Raw genomic sequence first — 20,824 nt, 5'->3', positions numbered from 1 at the left:
TATCTTCTTGAACAAATCAAGCTCATAGAGATCACAAATGAACAATTTCTTTAGTTTGTCTACAATGTGACCCCATCTTGGGATTTTATCATCCCCTATTTTATACCTTTCTATTTGAATCTCTTGCCACCAGATTTTGGCATGGCCCTTTAGTTTGGCCTTCACAAACTTAACCCTATCAGGGTCCTCTATATTCTCATACTCAAATATTCCTCCAGCTCATTGATCCACTCAATCAACTCATTCGGGTTTAAATTTCCCAAGAACATGTCAACCTCAAGTTTAGGTTTATTTCCAATCTTGATAATGGCCCTAAAAATATTCTCCTCTACCTAGTTCAAGAATTCTACTTCTTCTTCTCCTCCCTACACAACATTTTTTTCTTCATTTTCCTCCTCACTTTCATTCCTTAGGGAAAGATTCATCCCTCTATGGATCTCCCCTTGCAATGCATGAACTTGTCTCTCGAGGGCTCTAACCTCAGGAAAAGCACCTCCAGCCCTTCACCCAAGCTCTCTTCGTAGAGGTATATTCACACTATCGCAAAACCCACAACCACACAATCTTGGTGCAAATTGCCTCACAATCAATGCTCTATCTACACACTCAGCAACTCCCCCTCTAATACCACTTGATGAAGGTCCAACCCAAGACAAAATGAACACAACAAGAAAATGACAATCTTATTATTAGAAATGATATGCTATTACATTCAAAATACATAAAATAGACTCAATTATATGCCCTATGGGCTTACAATGTTATTAGATTCTGGAGAAAAAAATCCTTCTCATAGTACCTTCTACCAAACTCCACAAAAATTGTCATCCATATTTCCTACCCAATCAGCATTAGTATAAGCATATAAAGTAAAATCATTAGATCTGTCATACCACAATCCGAACTCTGGTGTTCCTTTAAGATATCTAAATATCCTTTTGACTGCTACATAATGTGCTTCTCTGGGATCAACTTGAAATCTTGCAACTATTCCAACTACATTTTCTATATCTAGCCCTGAGTGAGTCAGATATTGCAATCCTCTAATCATAGATCTATACTTCTTCTGCTCAATAGTAGGTGTCTCATCCTTTGTAGATAACTTGTGTCCAGTTACCATAAGTGTTCCAATTGCTTTACATGTTTCCAAACCAAACTTTTTAAGTAGATCTTTCAAATACTTAGTCTGAGAAATAAGGATTTCTTCGTTGTCCTACACAACCTGTAATCATAGGAAATATTTCATTTCTCCTATCATGCTCATTTCAAATTCCTTCTTTATTTCTTCTAAAAATGTGTCACTTTCATCATCATTTCCCCCAAGTATGATATCATCAATCCATCATTACCAAAATCATCAATGCATCATCTATTTCTTTCTACTATAGATTACTGTCTGCCATACCTTTGTTAAATCCAAGCTTTGTTGAATGCTTGTCCAACCTTGCATACGAAATCTTCAGTGCTTTCTTGAAGCCATACAATGTTTTTTTTCAATCTACATACTGTCCTTGTCATCTGTTAAAGGACAACCGTTAGGTTGTTCAATGTATACTTCTTCCTCAAATTCTCCATTCAAAAATGTTGACATAGCATCCATCTGATACACTTTAAATTTCTTATGTGCCACATAAGCCAAGAATAACCTTACTACTTCTATTCTTGCCACAGGAGTATAGGTTTTGTCATAGTCTATCCTTCTTATTGTGAGTAACCTTTACATACCAATCTTGCTTTGTTTCTTACAACTTCACCTTGTTCATGTTGGAAATATAAGAGGAGTAACAAAGAGGGGAGGTGTGAATCAATTACTACAAAAATAAATCCAAGATTCCTTAGATGTGAGTAAAATAATTCTATTGATGCTCGACAAGTAAAGAAATGATGTAACTCGATAAACTCTATAATTTCTCAGTAATTACTTAACATGTAAATCTTAAGATGTTATCTGGATTACTTATTACTTTAACATAGTTGCAAGCACATAAAAGAAATAGTATGAACACATTTGACACCTAGATTTAATGTGGAAATGCAATTTGGGAAAAATAACTTATTAGAACTAGTTACTGTTTTCACTCTTCTAAAGTGAGCTCTATTAGGAGCCAACCCTGTTAAAGGTTACAAACTATTAGGTGTGACCCTATTAGAGGATTTAATCACCATGTTAGGTGTGGCCTTGTTAGAGGTCTTTTGATAATTCAATAGAACTGTCACCTTGTTAGAGGATTTACAAATAGCAATTAATCCAACTCTGCTAGGAGATTTAGAGCACTGCTACAATGGTTAGGGAGTAACAATGACATAACCTGATTTGGATGCAACTAAATTGCTGATTATAAATCTCAATTCTAGCTTGAATACTTGATCCTTCTTGATCAAATATATCCGTTTAGCTTCACAAGAATATTGTGCTTGTCCTTCTAATTTGCTTCCTCACTAAATCATTAGATCTTCAAAATCTTCCATGCATTCCCATTCTTACACACACATCTCACTCATTTTAGCCCACAACTTGACATTTTATTTATATCTTTCATTTTGTCAAGTTGGCTCAAATACAACATAGAATAATTAATATTCATCTTCTTAGTCGGCTAGAACGAACAAATAAATCAATTGAACTCAATATGCCAAAATAAGAGAATCCCTCGTTAGCTGACCTTGCTTGGTAGACACTAACTCATAAACAATTTTTCTATGTTAACCAACTGAAATTGTCAATCTGCATACTAGCAAAGTTCCTTTGGTAACTGAGTGAGCTCGGTTAACATTGATTCCATCCAATGTTTCCTTCATTAACCAAGTGAGCTTGGTTAACACTCATCTTCTACAGACTTTCCTTTGACACCCGAGTGAACTCTGTAGACACTGCCTTCTGAGCTAGGAAAATTTTGGATTGCTCAGCAGCCTCAAGAAATTAGATCTTCAATGCTCGAGTGAGCTCGGCATACACTAACTGATAATGTATGACATTTTGTGTAACATCAAAAACAATACACAATTAATCAATTGTTTCAACAATCTCCCTCTTTGGCATTGATGGCAACACATGTCATAATACAATGAAATTTTGGGGAAAGAATAAAGTAAAGAACATATCCCTAGTTTCATTCTGATTCTCATCAATAAGAACTCCCTTTGTCAATATGAATTCAGTTTCTCCCTCTTTGACAATTCTTCTCTTCCAATCTCTCTTTGACATTTTTTTATTATGACAGCACACTTCTCCTTCCTTTCAACAAAATTTCTATGAGATATAACATTATACTTCTCCCTCTTTGACATCCCACACCAAAGACAATGCTCAGTGAAACTCAATGTACCTTATGTATTGATTCATTTACAATATGCCCTTGTCAATACTGCATTCACTTATTGATCTTCAACATGATGCATCACTAAACTTTATTTAGTGAGCTCAGATAGGGGAATGACCCCTAGCTTACCTCTTAGATACAAAAATGCATCCTTAGGTAATGGCTTGGTGAATATGTCTATAATTTGTTCTTTTGTATTTAAATATTCCAATCTGACTTCTTTATCTTGCACCAATTCACTTAAGAAATGATATTTTATAACAATGTGCTTAGTTTTGGTACGTATCACTAAAGTCTTTGATATATTGATTGCACAAGTGTTATCATTGAATATGACTACTAGATCCTTGATCTCTACCTTCATACATGTCATCAGTTGTTTGAACCCAACAATGTTAAAACAATTAACTACTACTGCCACGTATTTTGCTTTTGTTGTGGACCAAGAGATATAATTTTGTTTCTTTCTTATCCAAGACACCAGTCCTTTACCAAGAAAGAATGCTTCTCCACTAGTACTTTTTCTATCATCAATACTTCATACAAAATCAACATCTATAAATAATTTTAAATCCAAATTGCCTCCTATTTTGTACCATAAACTATATTCTTTAGTACCTTTTAGATATCTCATGATTCTTTTGACTACCATCTAATAATTTTCTTTGGGATTTGCTGAGAATCTTGCCACTATACAGACTATTAATACAATACCAGGCCTTGTATGCACTACGTATTGCAATTTTCTAATTATTGATCTGTATGTGGTCTGATCTACCTCTTTGGAATCATCATTTTTGAAAAGCTGATCTCTAGTAGACATAAGGGTTCCAACTGGTCTTGAGTCTTCCATTCCAAATTTCTTTAGTATCTCTTTGATATATTTAGATCGAGTAATATAGATAACATCTTTCTTCTGTTGAATCTATAATCCAACAAAGAATTTTACCTCTCCAAACATAGAAATCTCAATTTCCTTACTCATTTCTTCATAAAATGCCTTGCAAAAGTCATCATTTCCTGTGAATAATGTGGCATCAACAAATATTTTTGCCAACACAATCTTCTTGTGCAGTCCTTTGTTGATATATAGACTATTATTATCATTTGTTCCTTGAAAACCAATCTGTACCAAGTAATTATGAAGTCTTTCATACCAAGCTCTAGGAGCTTTCTTGAGACCATATAATGCCTTGTGTAATTTGCAAACCATGTCTCTTTTTCTAAGATCTACAAAACCTTCTAGTCATTCAATGTAGACTTCCTCATCAAAAAATTTATTCAAGAATGCAGATTTTACATCCATTTGATAAACTTTAAATCCTTTGTAAGTTGCATATGCTAGTAAAGTTCTAACACCTTATAATCTTGCAACAAGAGCAAAAGTTTTACCATAATCAATACCTTCTTCTTGAAAATAGCCTTTATATACTAACCTTTCTTTATTTCTAGATACTTTTCCATCTTCATTACGCTTGTTTCTAAACACCCACTTTGTGTCAATTACATTTTTATCCTTGGGTCTAGGAACAAGAGTCCAAGTTTTGTTCTTATCTATTTGTTCTATTTCTTCATTCATTGCTTCAATCCAACTTTCATTTTCCAAAGCATCTTTAACACTTCTAAGTTCAAATTCAACAAGTAAACATGTACCTTTTAATTTTCTTCTTGTCTTTGTTCCATCTGATTTGTCTCCAATAATCTGATCAGGTGCATGATGCCTTTTCAAATATTTTACTAATATAAGTTCTTTGGATTTACTAATTTCATTATGAACTTCAGTGTCAAGCTCAGGTCCCATTGTCTATGACTCGGGTCCATTAGACTCGATTTGCTTTTGAACTAGCTTGATAGCTTCTGACTGTGACTCAAGTTGCACTATCTGCAACTCGGTAGCTGTTGGAGATTTTGGGGACTTAGAAGGTGAAGCTTCCTTTCTTTCACATAGATTTGGCAAGGTGTCAAGTTCATAGTACACAAATCTTCTGTAATCCTCGGGCTCTTTACTACTTTCATCTTCACTCTTTTTCAACAAACTTGTCAATCCTCATGTGCACTTTACATAATTTTATGAGTAGAAAAATTCAAATATTTGTATGCTTGACTTTTGGAGGAGTATCCTCGAAATATGCCTTCATCACCTTTCAAGTCAATTTTGGCTTTTCTAGACTCTTTCAACATGTAGCATTTGCTACCAAATACTTTTAAGTAACTTACATTTGATTTGTAGCAATACCATAATTTATAAGGAGTTTGATTTGGGCCTTTCTTCAGTTGTACTCTATTCAAGGTATGAATTGCAATGTTAATAGCTTATTTCTTATATTTTATTGCAACATTATTTTCTATCATCAACGTTCTTGCACAATCTATGATGGATCTGTTTCTTCTTTTAATGATACCATTATGCTCTAGTGTACCAAGGATTGATACTTGTCTTTTAATTCCTTTATCAATGTAGAATTCATTGAATTCATTGGAGATGAATTCACCACCTCTGTCTGATCATAAGAATTTTAACTTCTTTCCAGTTTCTTTATCTACTCTTGCCAAGTACCACTTGAATTTTTGAAAAGCTTTAGAGTTTTCTTTTAGATACATTACAATCAATATTCTAGAATAATCATATACAAAAAGAATGAAAAAAATTTCTTCACAATAACTCTATATTCCAATAGGTCCACATAAGTCTGTATGCACAAGCTCTAAGACTTCTTTAGAATGATAGTTTTTGCTTTTGAAACTAGTCTTTCCCATCTTACCAATTTGGCAATTTTTGCATAGACCCATATCAAGTTTCTTCAAACAAGGAATACCTCTTATTCTTTTGTGTTTTCTTATCTTAACCAAATTATCAAAGTTAATCTTTTGTGCCATAACCAACTTTCTTCTACTTGAGCAATAAAACATGAACTTTCACTAAGATCAAGATAAAATAGATTACCTTTTGTTTGCTTGCCAAATCCAACCAGATTTTCTTTACCATCCAGCAATTTGGCCTTTCTATCCATGAATTCTACCTTGAATCCAATGTTATTCAATTGTGCCATACTCAGTAAATTATGCTTTAGTCCTTCAATCCAATAAGTATTATCACATACAAGTTCATTGGTTAATGAGAAACAACCTTTTCCTTTTATGCAAAAAGGTTCATTGTTTCCAAATCTTACAATACCTCCATCATAATATTCCATATGTTCAAACTTTGTTTTATCTCGAATCATATGACATGAGAAACCACTATAAATAATCCATATTTCCTTTTTGCTAACATGAGAGATAGGTGTCATCTTATCTCCTTCATCATCAGATTCATCTTTTATAGCAATATATACCATTTCATCTTCACTGTTACCAAAATCTATAGCCATAAAATGAAATTTCTTATCTTTGTCCTTGTAGCTCTTGAATTCCTTTTTACCTTTATACTTATTACTTTTCTTCTCATCCTTGTTTTCTCTATTTGGACACCTAGCAAAAATATGACCAACTCCTTCACAAGAAAAATAGATTAGAGGAATCTTGCCTTTGTATCTACCTTTGGAGTATTTCTTTGCAAGTAGGGATTCAACAATTTCAAGATTACTGTCAGAACTTTCTTCTGTTTCTTCTTCAATTCCTGATTGGTTGGCCTTTGATTTCTTAATTTTTTGTTTGATTGAGAGTTTGGCTTCAAATGCAGACTCAATATTTTTGGAACAAGGAACATAGTTATCATAGTTATCCAACTCAAAAGCTGTCAATCTTCTAACTAGAGCATCCAAAGTTATTTTGTTATTTGAATCACAACTCATTTCTTGAATAGTTGATACTCTAATTGCATAAATAGGAAGAAGAGTTTTGAGTACCTTGCTTACAATTGTTTTCTCATCAATGTCTCCTCCAGATGCTTTGATTGCACTCACACTTGCTTTGATTCTCTCCACATATTTTGCAATGTTTTCATCTTCCCTAATTTTCATCTGATCAATGTGACCTCTGAGACTTTTTGCTTTGGCTCTTCTTATATTGTCATCTCCTCCATAGATGTCTTTCAATTTGTTCCATATTTCATGCGTTGTTTTGATGTCTTTTACTTCATCAAATTCAACATAACTGAGAGCAAATGCAATATCAATCATCATGATGTTATGATTCTTCTTTTCAGAAATGTCTTCTACTAATAATGTTCCAATAGGAGTCTTATATTTAGCATCAAGATATTTACAACGTGAATCACTGATAGTCACTAGATTTAATCTCATAAGTCCTTGCCATGTTGCAAAGTTGTCTCTGTTCAACTTGGGAATCTCTCTTCGTAAGATATCTTGATCTTTGGCTTAGGTCCTTGAAACCTTCTTTGCAAACACCAAAATCTCTAATACCAATTGTTGGAAATATAAGAGAAGTAACTGAGAGAGGAGGGGTGAATCAGTTACTAAAAAAAAAATTCCAGATCCCTTAGATGTTAGTAAAAGAATTCTGTTGATGCTCAATAAACAAAGAAATATTGTAACTTAGTAAACTCTATAATTACTTAACATGCAAATCTTAAAATGTCATCTATGATTACTTATTACTTTAACTTAGTTGCAAGTTACTTATTACTTTAACTTAGTTGCAAGAATAGAAAAGAAATAGCATGAACACATTTGACACCAAGATTTAACGTCGAAACTCAATTTGGGAAAAACCACTGGATTGCAGCTAGTTACTGTTTTCACTCTTCTGAAGTGAGCTCTATTAGGAGCCAACCCTGTTAAAGGTTACAAAACACACTGTTAGGAGTGGCTCTATTAGAAGATTTCATCACCCTATTAGGAGTGGCCTTGTTAGAGGTTTTTGACAATTCAATAGAACTGCCACCTTGTTAGAAAATTTACAATTAGCTGTTAATCCAACTCTGGTAGGAGATTTAGATCACTGCCACAATGGTTAGAGAGTAATAATGACATGACCTGATTTGGATGCAACTAAATTGCTAATTACAAATCTCAATTCTAGCTTGAATACTTGATCTTTTTTAATCAAATATATCCTTTCAGCTTCACAAGGATATTCTACTTATCCTTGTAATTTGCTTCCTCACTACATCATTAGATCTTCAGAATCTACCGTGCATTCACATTCTTACACACACATCTCACTCATTCTAGTCCACAACTTGACCTTTTATTTATATCTTTAATTTTTTTAAATAGACTCAAATACAACTTAGAATAATTAATATTCATCTTCTTAGTTGGCTAGAACCAATAGATAAATCAATTGAACTTAATATGCCAAAATAAGAAAATCCTTTGTTAGCTGACCCTGCTTGTTGAAACTAACTCAAAAATGATTTTACTGTAATAACCAACTGAAATTCAGTCAACATTGCCTACTAGTAAAGTTTCTTTGGTAATTGAGTGAGCTAAGTTAACACTCATCTTCTATAGACTTTCTTTTGACACCCGAGTGAACTCGGTAGATGCTGCCTTCTGAACTAAGCAAACTCTGGATTACTCGGTAGCCTCAGAAAATTTTCTTCAATGCCCAAGTGAGCTCAACATACACTGACTGATAATGATATGACATTTTATGTAACATCGAAGACAATACACAATTAATCAATTGTTTCAATAGTTCATTCATTTTCTTCCTGAATACCCTTTTTTTTCTATCATGTTATTGTCTGCTAGTCTGGGGACTAATTCCCATGTCACATTCTTCACTATCTGATCCAATTCCTCTTTCATAGCTTGCTTCCACTAGTCATCTTTACATGCTTCATTTGCATTTTTTGGTTGAACTTGAGATATCAAACATAGTTCTCCATTGATTCTACTTGTCATCACACCTTTATCTCTACTTCTGATTATCTACTTTGGTGGATAATTCTTTGTAATATTCTTACCAGAAGTAGGAATTGTTATCTCAACTCTTAGCTCTATTGAAGGTTTCAGGATTTGTTCCTACCTTTTCTCACCTTCATTCTGCAAATCATTTTTAGTCTCAAAGAATACTTCATCATTCCTTGGGTTAGTAACAACATTCGCATCATCAGAATTGTAATCAACTACTCTTTCTTGTATCTTAAATTTCTCATCAACTCTTACATTTGTACTTTCCACAATAGTCTTAGTTCTCAGATTATAACATCTATAGGCTCTATTTTTCAATGAATAACCAAGAAACATACCTTCATCACTTCTAGCATCAAACTTACCAATATCATTATCTCTTTGATCTAACATTTACTACCAAAAATTCTAGAATACTAAACTGTAAGTGAATGACCAAACCATAGTTCATAAGGGGTATTGTTTGTGTCTTTTTTGACTTGCACTCTGTTCATAGTATAGATTGTTGTATTCACAACTTCTCTCCAAAACATATTGGATACATCATTCTTAGCTAACATATCTCTTGTTGCTTCTGTTACTGATCTGATTCTTCTCTCTGCAATGCCATTTTGTTGAGGGGTTCTCGGAGCTAATAACTATCTTTTGATTCCATTAGCTTCACCAAAAATATTAAACTCATTTGAATTAAATTCTCTTGCTCTATCTAATCTTAAACATTTGTTCTTTATACCTGATTCATTCTCAACTCTATTGTTGAATATCTTGAACTTATCAAATTCCTCAGATTTTTCTTTAAGAAATACAATCCACATCATTCTAGAAAAATTATCAATTAAGATCATGAAATACCTTTCACCATAGAATCATTTAGTCTTTGTAGGACCACTAAGATCTATAAGTACAATCTCCAACTTTGCTATAGTAGTAAACTTTTTGCTGAGAAAAGAAGTTCTAGTATGCTTTGCCAATACACACTCTTTGCAAATTGTGTTAGAAGGCTTAACAATCTTAGGCAAATCTCTAATTGAAACCATACTACTAGTTTTCACAATACTGTCAAAGTTTATATGACAAAATCTCTTGTGCCATAACCAACAATCATCTACCTTAACAACTAAACATGTCATTTCAGTTGGATTCAACCGAAATACATTACCTCTAGATCTGGTTCTTGTTCCAATTACCTTTCCATCTTTGTCTCTAATCATGCATGTCTTCTTTGTAAACTATAATTGATAACCTTTATCCACTAGTTGTCCAACACTTGGAAGATTGTGTTTCAAACCATCAACAAAATATACATCCTTAGTGTTAGTCTTACCATCAAGAGTTATAGATCTAATAACTTTAACATGGAAAGTTGCATTGTTTCCAACTCTAACAATGCCTCCACCATGGCTTTTGAAGTCAACAAATTTGTTCATATCACTAGTCATATGATGTGAACAACCACTATCAATTTTTCAGTCAAATTTCTTTTCAACTTGTGATACCAAAGCCATCTTCTCTGGACTTTCTTCTTTAATAGCTACAAATTTTATTCCATCATCACTAGCACTTACTGCTTGTTCATCATAATCATCTTCTTTATTTGCATACAAACACTCTCTATCTCTTCTAAGTTTGAACTTTCCTTTATACTTTTTCTCTCTTTTAGGACACTTAGATGCATAATAACTAAACTCATTACAAGTCCAACATTTAAATTTTGTCTTACCATCCTTTTATTTTCTTACTAGAAGGGCTACTCCTCCTATATTTTTGTCCTTGTCAGATCTTCTACTGCTAGCAATGTCTCCTCTAGCACTTATGCTCCTCAATAAGTTAGGCTGAATATTTAGGGCACTAAAAGTTGTTTCTATTCTAATCAATTCTTTAGATTGTTTAAGATCATTCTCAACTAGTTCAAGTCTCCCAAGTAATGTTTCCTTTGTAAAATCTTTGGTGCAAGAGATCAACAACTCTTTCATTTGAACTGCATGCTTAAATGGTGGTGTAAAACTCTTCAATATCTTCCAAATCACCCCATCATCTTGGTTGGTTCCTCCTTGAAATCTGTTATCTGCAGTAATTTTTGATATCTTCCATCATCTTAGCATCTTGAAAAGCACAAACCCATTTTTGTAACCTCAATTTCTTAGAATGTTCATCACCTTCAAAACTATTTTCCAAATCTCATGAGAAGTATTAAGTTATTTTACCTAGTTGTACTCAATTTCAAGAAGTGCAGACAATAGTGTTTCACTAGCTCTCATGACAGACATGAAAGGATCCCTTTCTTCCTCGGTACAAGATTCCAAATCTTTTTCAGCTATGATTGTTTTTTCTGATTTTGTCAAGATCTAATATCTTAGACCCATACACAATAGATATGTCTTCATCTTTTCTTTCCAGCTATCATAATTTATTCCATCGAACTTCAGACTATCCTTTCTAAATATGTTTTCCATGGATCTCCCAAAGTTGTTAAACTTTATCTTCAAGGATCTAATGCTTTGATACCAATTGTTAGAAACAATAGTCCACCAATATAACTGAGAGGGGGGGAGGTGAATATGTTATCCAATAATTATCAACCTTAAATAATCTTAACCATTCAATCAAAGTAAACAACAACCATACAAAGATGCACATACACAATTACACCAAATATGTTAACTAGCAAAGCCCTTGATTAGAGGAAAAACCCTAGTAGGAATGATGCCCACAAGATGATCTACTAATATAAATATTCCTTATAGGATGGACCCTATTAGGGGTTTATTACAACATTTAGTACATATGAGTCCTTGTTAAGATGATTTGACTCCCTGTTAGGAGATTTCAGCCATGATAGGAGTTGTGGAAGATAGAAGGACCCATTGTCCAAACAACTTCTGGGATAAGATCACCGAACTCATTGTTCAACTGATCTTTCAACTATTCCTTGCAGAATAATTATCTATATTGTACTTTAACTTCTTTCCTCAGGCTTGTCAACCAATTACTATCAGACCTTGTAGACAAGGTCATGAACCTTGGATCCAAGTATCAAACTTTGGATCTCAAAATAAAACCTTGGCAATGAAGTTTTCTTCACATTCGTTCAACTCTTATAATCTTTGCATTTCTCTCTTCATGCTTCTTGCAATCATTCATACAAATCATAGATGATAAGGGAAAATTTCCTCCCTTTATACCAAATCCATAAAATAATTCCCTAAGTTGGCTATTACACCTTCTTAACTAATTATTATAGAACCACATTAATAACATGTTACACTTAGCGATAACATTAATCTTTCACTTTGTAACTTGAATAACTTTCCACACATGCGACATTATGACAAGTGAGCTTAGCTACATCATCTCTAGAATGTCTTCTACACATCTTTAACTTCAGCTTCTCAGAATAACAACTCTGCTAAGAGATATAACAAGTTTACTAAAACATGCCTCTGTAAACTCTATCTCAAAATAGTCTTCACTGAAACTTACATAACTTCTTCTAGAATTAATATCTTATGTTTCCGAGGTTAGCTGCATATATTAGACACTTAGTATAATCTTCCTTTAACCTCACTTAGTCAAAATGCTCAACTAGTTGTCCATACCAACTTGATCTTTATTGTTGTTCTTCTGTCAAGTACCACAGAAAACTGTTATGTTAACATCAATGACAAACACAGTCATGAATGTAACATATCATCATGTTAATGATCTAATCATGTTTCTACAATATTCCCCCATAGAAATATCATTAGTATTCATGCTTCCAACACTTTTGAACTTTGAACTATGTGATTCAGGTTTAAGTTCAACTTTCACATATGTGAATCGAGAGAGTGATGACTAGAGGCCAACCAACCCACTATTAACATTTCCTGCTAGTGATAGAACTTGAACTTGAACTCACATGATTTCGAGGTTCAAGTTCAAGTTCAACAATTTTACAACTGAGCCTTGACAATTAACTATAAAAGAGAAGAAAAATATATGTGTAACATGTATGTGTAGATACTTATGGTTGTTAATTATATTGTTCACATGCTTAAGGTTTAATAAGGTTGATAAAAATTATATTGATTTGATACTTGATTCACCCCACCCCAGTTATTTTGGTAGAGTTTACTTTCTAACACTTTTTTGATTCCAAGTTGATGATATCCACTTTTCAAATCAATTTTGGTAAAATACTTTCCTCTACTTAAATGATCCATATCATCATCCAACCTAGGAAAAGATAACTTATACTTAACTATTGTTCTTCTTATAGCACTAGAATTAATACACGTTCTCTATTCTCCATTCTTTTTAGATGTCAATGTAGGATGTATTGTAAAAGGAATCAAAGATTCTTTGATCTAACATTTCTTAAGAAATTCTTGTGCTTGTTTATTCAACTCTTCATTTTTTGTAGGTGTTAATACGTGTGCTTCTTTGTTAGGAAAACTAACTCCATGTATTAGATCCATAAAATGACTAATACTTCATACAAGGGGTAATCCATCATGTACATTGTTTAAAATAATGTCTTGAAACTCTATCAACAAAGATCTACACTTCGGTGCATGCTCAAGTTTATCTTGTTTGTCTATCTTCCTAGGGATCAAAGGAAAAAAAAAAGATTATATTTCTTCATGTCTTTTACAAACTAATTTGCTTAAAAACCAAGTAGACTCTAACTATGATACAATGATTTTCCTCTGGTTTCTCTATCAAAGATAATAAGATTTGTTTACTTTTATTTGCCCAAATAGTATATTGATTCAATCTATCTTCATGTAAAGCTTGTCTATCATACTGCCAAGATCTTCCCAAAAGAATATGACAACAATCCATAGGCATAATATCACAAGACTTCATAGTAATTTCCAATCTTCAATTCTACAAGGCATTGTTCAATTACTAGTAACATGTTCATCTTTGTTCTAAGCAATGTGATAATGATTATGAAGTTTCAATCTCTGCAACTACAATTTAGAAATCAATTCTTTTAATGCAAAATTATCTTAACTACCACAATCAATGATCACTTTGTAATATTTTCCTTCAATCTTACATCTGGTATTTCAAAGACTTTTCCTCAAAATAGGTTCCTCGCTAAATTTTTCATTCCACAAAGTTCTTCCAATCATAAGGTTCTCTCTATTTTCAAGTTCATTCGGAGGATCAATAGCTTCTTCTTGAATTAAACTATTTTTTGCACCACTACTTTTCTTGTTTCCTAAAAAGGTACATTCAAAGGCTCTATGTCCTTCTCCAAACAAATGAGTGCCCTTAATGAAAGATATAACTTCTCTTTTTCCATTAAAATTATTCCTTGAGTAGCTAGACGAATTACCTCTAATGTAGTTACCTCTTCATCTTCTAGTGTTATCATCTCTCCACTTAGATTTTCCCTTATCATAAGATGCATTATCAGATTTGATGCCATCTCCATTAGATCCACCTTTTCTTCACTAAGATCTTCCACTTCTTGTCCTTTGTCCATTTTCTTCTTTTTCAATAGTTCTTTATCTCTCAATAGATACAAGTATGCATCTTTTACACTTTCCATTTACACAATTGATCTCATCTTGAATTGAATTTCACATTTCATTTTGGTATCTACCAACATTTTCAACCTCATCATCAACATTTCCATATGTAATTTCCAACTTATAATACTCCTCAGCATAATCCTTCACAATCATGTCTTTCTGTCTCAAAATTTCTATTATTCTTAACAAGTTAACTTGGTAACAAGTAGAAAGTAATTTCTTTTTTGACTTACCAACCATTTTCATTCGTCTTGATGTTTTCCTTTCCTCTTGTTTGTCTATCAAATTGAAATTGTACCCACCAAAAAGAAGCATGTCTCTTAGACTTAGTACTTGCTATCCTCAAATTTCTTTTTTTAGGGGTACTTTCATAATCAAAGTACTTTTCTAGCTCAAAGATCTTATCCAACAAAGCATCTATATCAAGCTTTCCATAATAACTTGAAAGTTCAAAGGAATGTCTAGAATTTTCTCAATGCAAACCTCACAAGATTATTTCCTCATCTTAATCCACTTCACATTCAAGATTAGTTGCAATTGCTTCTTCTTCACTGCTAACATCATCAAGATGTACTCCTTTTCTTTGGGCTATTTTAATAGCTTCAAGTCTAGATGCAATCTTCCTTAACATGTCCATTATAGCATTATCTACATTTCTTCTACCTCAGCACATTTCACCAATAGTTCTTGCAAGAATCATAACTATATGCAAGTTATAAGTCAAAAATTAGATCTCCTACCCTACAACCAATCTTATCAAGTTTCTTCACAATCCTAAGTATCTACAAGAAATGACACCCTCTTTATGATATCAGTGTACCCAGGGTGGGATGGATAAATGAACCTTGAGGAACACTCAACAACGACCCTTCTAGAGTATACACATAAAAGCCAACAAATTGTGGAAGAATAAGAGATTATATAAATTCCAATGCAGATAATCTCATTACAATATGGCAAGCATAAGGCTTGTCTGTTTGCAATCATTTATAAAAAATATAATTAAAAAGCATGGAAGCTGAAGTTTACAAAGGTAAATTTCTATTATCTCTCTTCTACTATAGAAATGACTACTTACTCTAATCATAAATCTTAAATATATAGCCATCAAGATGACAAATTGGCTTGATAGGTGCATTTAATAAAAAAATATAGTTTTTCCCCCAAAGGAGAAATCAAAGACCAAACAAGTAAGTGAATTTAATCATCCTCAGTCCCCAAGGCCATGGAAAGCTTTGAAATCATACAAACATCACATAACTAATTACCACATGTTACTTGATATGCCAAGAAATGTATATGCGTCAAGAAAAAAGAAATATATATTTTCAGCAAAATGGAATTAAGTTCCATGAACATAGGAGGAGGATCTATGATAGGTCCACATTAGGAATTCAAGTATGCAGAAAGAAAAAACTCAAACAAAAAGAACTACTCAATGAACATCGTACTAGTACAAGAAAAGGGTATAGTTTTTGTTGATGCAAGATTACCAAAAAACTCAAGATGCTCTTGCATCATAATGGGTGTGGAGAATTATATTCAAAATGTTTTATCAAAATATGAAAGTGAGATATTATTGTAAGTAGGTATAGGAGATGATAAAAAAACTACATTGAACACTCATTGTAGGAGATATGATATGATTAGAGATTCTTCGAAGGATAAAATATGCAGGCTTGATGTATTGAATAGTTGTAGCCATTAAAGGTTGAGTATAGATATGAGCATTAGGTAAATAATTAGATATTGGAATTGAACATCCAACATGATTATTGGGAGTAGAGTGATTAAGAGATTCCACAAAAGTTTTTATAAACATAATAATCCTATCGACAATTTGAGATATACAACACAAAAAATCCACACTATTGTTCATCATTTTGAAGCATCCTTCTTAGTTCATTAATCAAGGGGATTTTATCAGTGTTCAAATATTTTTTACAAATCCGATGGCCAAAATTTTTAAAATCATTAACAATATTTTTTTAAATGGAACTCAAAAAGTAATACGACCATATGTTAGGTACAATAAATGTAAGATAGGGAAATAGGGTTCACTACCTTATATTGGATAACTACAAAGATTAGACCCATTTTCACTTACATTAGTAGGAAGATGATTTACTAGGCCCAAGATAGCTCAAGCTTTATGAGGATTCAATGATCCACTATTGATATAGTGACTATGAATATGTAATTATGACTGAGAAATGTAAGATCTAGGGAAAAGGAGGGTAAAAAAGGGTAATTGTTTTGCATGTATAGGATTAATAGGAACAAACAAATAAATTAAGAAAGCATATATTGCCAAAACATATTGTAATTGACCTAGAATCTAAATTTTTGGTTGAAGTATAGGGACTAGGGAATTAAGGTCATCTTGCTCCCTTGATAGGGTTCCCTCCTTGGCCCACTACCAATAATTTCTTAACTAAATAATTACATATTGTATTTCTTCCCCTAATTTGACTTTATCTCTTTCAACACATATGACACTTGTACCTATATAGAGAGTAGAAAGCACACATTATGTTGAAAGGAGTTTTCTAAGTTAAATTCTAGTTTACGAATTAACCTTGAATAAAAAAATAAACATGGATTTTTCTGATATGTAGCACAAAGTAGATCTAAAATGAATTTCTTATACTTTCATAAACCTTCATGATTTCAAAATACTCATAAAAAGGTTTTTTTAATGAATTGGGTTTGACATTAAGATAATGAAGGTCATGTATGCCTTTTAGTAATGCGTAGATCTAAAAATATTTTATGTCTTTAATGTCCTCCATAGGAGCCATCTCTTATTGTAGGACTTGAAATGCAAAAATATAGTAAAGTCTGTGATTCTGAATGTGATTGTGTGTCAAAATGAGGGAGGGTATCTTTTGCACACACCTCTCCAATTATTTTGAGATGTCAAACTTGAAAGATGTTGATGTGGGTTCAAAACTCCTTTCTAAAACAACATGATTGTTAAGTTATTTCAATTTGGTCTCAAACATCGAAGAGGTGGGGTGTCCCAGTTAGCTTGCTCTCTAGAGAGGACACTCAAGGGACCTCACATTCTCCAAAATGGTCATAACTTGGAACCAAAGAACTTAGTTAGAGAGATGATGCTGAAATCATATGCAAAATTAGGTTGGATCAAGTGTATCATGCACAAAAGTCCAATAAAAGGCATCGTACAAGGATGCAAATTATGACACTACACATTTATCTAATAACATTTATTTTCCAATGGGTCACACAAGAATATTTATTGTAAGACTAAAAGAGAAAGGCATATCAATGCATGTATAATTTTTTTTATACAATGAAAAGGGGGTTCTATTTATGTTATGGGTTTTGTCTTGCCATAAAATATTATTTCTTCTTATGTTATATATTATTTGGCCTCAAATGACATAGCTCATGTCATATTTTATTATTAGTATTCTTTTCATGATAATCAATGTTAGGCATATGGTTCTTGTTGAGCTATTAGGTCGTAGCCTATATTATCGACTGTATATGATCAACAATTATTGAATTATGCGTAATAGATAACTATGGTATGTGAAACTTTCTAAGGCTGTATAGGATCTCCAACGTTATTTTGTAGAGTGAGATTGACCTTTATTACCAAGCTCTTGATTGATGGAGAAAATATAGCTTATATGAAAAATCAATGGAAGTCCAAGATTATTGAGTAAAAAGGAAAGTAAGATTTACACAAAATAAATAAATATTATTTGTATTATTTTTTAGATATGTGAATTTGTTAATATTTGTGATCTACAATTGAGTAATAATAATTACTATGTACATATTATTAATATATTTACCTAGTTTATTTACTATTAGTCAAGTAGTATATTGCTGAGAAGCTATTGTTAATTGATTATTTTTAATCAAGGTTGCCACTCATTAGTTCCCTTTTAATTATAAAAGTTTGCTAGATATTATAGTGTAAAAGTTTGCTCATTCAAATTTCTACAATTGACTGCTAGATACTTTGAAAGAGACGACTTTACAAGATAATAGATAATCTCGATGATACAAAGGGATAACCTCAATGGTTAGCATATTATATGAAACCACAATGACAGCCTTCCAATACATATCTATACCTAATCATTTATTGGTCATCAAAATTAGTAACACTGGTTTCCTTTGAATTTAGTAAATATAATGTGTTGATCAAATGTTCATAGTTAGCTGGCAGTAATCATATTGAATTGTGGTGTTCTTCTTTTTACCATAAACAAATCTTATAAATAAAATAAAGAAGGCATTAAAGGCCCTAAAAATCTTTGTAAACTATAAATCCAACGTCGAACATTTTTTATTTATTCATTCATAACGATTGAGGATTTCTGTTGTAATTTTGAGTTTCCTGTGATTCTCATCCAACAAACATCGTTCAGTCTACAAGTAATGTCCTCCAGCTCCCGCATGTTTGAACTTATTAATATTTTATTCCTTTCTTTCAATCAATATGGAAGTCATCCGGAAAAAATTTAGGTTTTGGACACTCCTTTCTGCTCATTATGAGATATGAGGTAGTTGCATGTTTTGACGAATCCTAACAAATGCTCTGCATTGGCTAAATGATGACTATGCGTGCTTTAAATATGAATTAGCTGGCCTTGTGAATGGAAGTACAAACTTAGCTACGGTGATCTCTGCATCTAAATGCAACTTGCACTTAGTTATTACCAAACTAGGGTTTCTCAAACACACCGATTGCTATCCTTTGTACTAAATGGTGCTCTGTGAAAGGAAAAATCTACAGATAAGGAGGACGAACGAAATTCTCTTCTGGTTATTGTAACTGTTTAGATTCGCTACATATTGTATCTATTTTTTTGTAACAACTTTTGCATCTCTAACTACGGAAACAAAAACAAAATAGACTGTAATGTTCAGCTGTTTGGAGAACATAATCGAGAAAGGAAAAGGGGGATTCCTTACTTGGGGTTGGCAAACTCGAAGAGCTTTCCCGTGGGAGAGAAAATGATGAGTCCAACATCAGCGCCGCAGAGAGTAGAAATCTCCTTGGCCTTCTTCAGCAGTCCTCCCTTGCGTTTAGAGAATGTAACCCTTCGATTTACAGGGTTTTCTATCTTTCTCAGATGCACCTTTCCCCTCACCATTCTGTATCTTAGTCTTCAGCCGAACGAAGAGCTTTCCACCAATCAAATTACCATACAATGAGCTGAGCGTGGGAATCAGTACATTTTGACACCACTTGTCCTCTTCTCAGTAATTGTATCTTTTCAAATATAAATCTTGTGACTATTCTTGCTTGAAATCATCGCCCGCTGCCGATGGTCCCCCTAATTTAGGTATGCATTATTCTGTATCTGCGTGGGTTTTTCTAGGTTTGTACAAGCAGCCATCGCTTTACAGATGCTCACGGCTTAAATTTGCCGTCCACTAGTGCACATCAACGAACTGGTGAATGACGGCTTGAGGAATTTAGTTAGGAGACGAAATAATTTTACTTAAGACACCTAACAATCAAGAATGCTCTCTGGTTGGATAAAGGCGGAGGTCAATCTTGACACAGAGTTTAGAAAGATAGAAATGGCAGCCGGACGTACTTCGGAGCACAAATAGTAGGGCTTTGTACTGTCACATGCAAAATTCACCATGATCAATGACATGTGGTCAATTAGGTGTTTGATTTTCCCATTAAGATGAAATCCAACCATGTCCCTTTGTTATTAAGCTTGTCATTGAAGTCATCCACTACATTGAAAGGATAATTCTTTATAAGCGGAAAATTCTTGTGAATGGTAAACTAAAGAAATCTTTAGTGTCGCATGAGGACATTCTCATTTGATAAAGAAAATCATATGGGATAAAGTAGTCAATGAGGTAAATTGTCGAAATCATAATAATTTATGAATTATATTAACATAGTATATCCCATTCTATGAATGAAGAGCATGAGATTGTTACGAAAACATTAAAAGAGAGTAGAATGAACAAAGAAAAGAAAATCTAAAAAATAGTAGAATATAAAAAGTGTTTCATGCAAATGTCATATAAAGGAAGTTAAGTTCTCTTTAAAACACGGTCTATTTTTTTTTCAAATTGAACCAAGTATATGAGAACATATATTGAAAACATCAAAAATGGTCAATTGTTAGAATAAGTAAGGCTCTTC

The 20,824-nt window shown here is 32.8% G+C and overlaps 1 protein-coding gene across 5 annotated transcripts in view; it reads right to left on the bottom strand.

The window, feature by feature from the left end:
• Positions 1-20,371, bottom strand: part of LOC149564735 (protein VERNALIZATION 1-like) — a 306,073-nt gene extending 285,702 nt beyond the window's left edge. For 2 of the 5 annotated variants that reach the window (XM_089818292.1, XM_089818293.1), the window contains exon 1: positions 19,624-20,371. In XM_089818292.1, the coding sequence (XP_089674418.1) occupies positions 19,624-19,805 (182 nt within the window). In that variant the 5' untranslated portion in view covers positions 19,806-20,371. The remainder of the gene's footprint in view (positions 1-19,623) is intronic. The other 3 variants (XR_016361908.1, XM_089818295.1, XM_089818294.1) reach the window with 3 other exon arrangements.
• Positions 20,372-20,824: the final 453 nt, after the last annotated feature.

This window comes from Cupressus sempervirens, chromosome 3 (assembly GCF_028749045.1).
Source record: "Cupressus sempervirens isolate cs-2001-9-10 chromosome 3, ASM2874904v1, whole genome shotgun sequence".
NCBI classification, from domain to species: Eukaryota; Viridiplantae; Streptophyta; class Pinopsida; order Cupressales; family Cupressaceae; genus Cupressus; species Cupressus sempervirens.
This window is presented reverse-complemented; position numbering and strand designations above follow the sequence as displayed.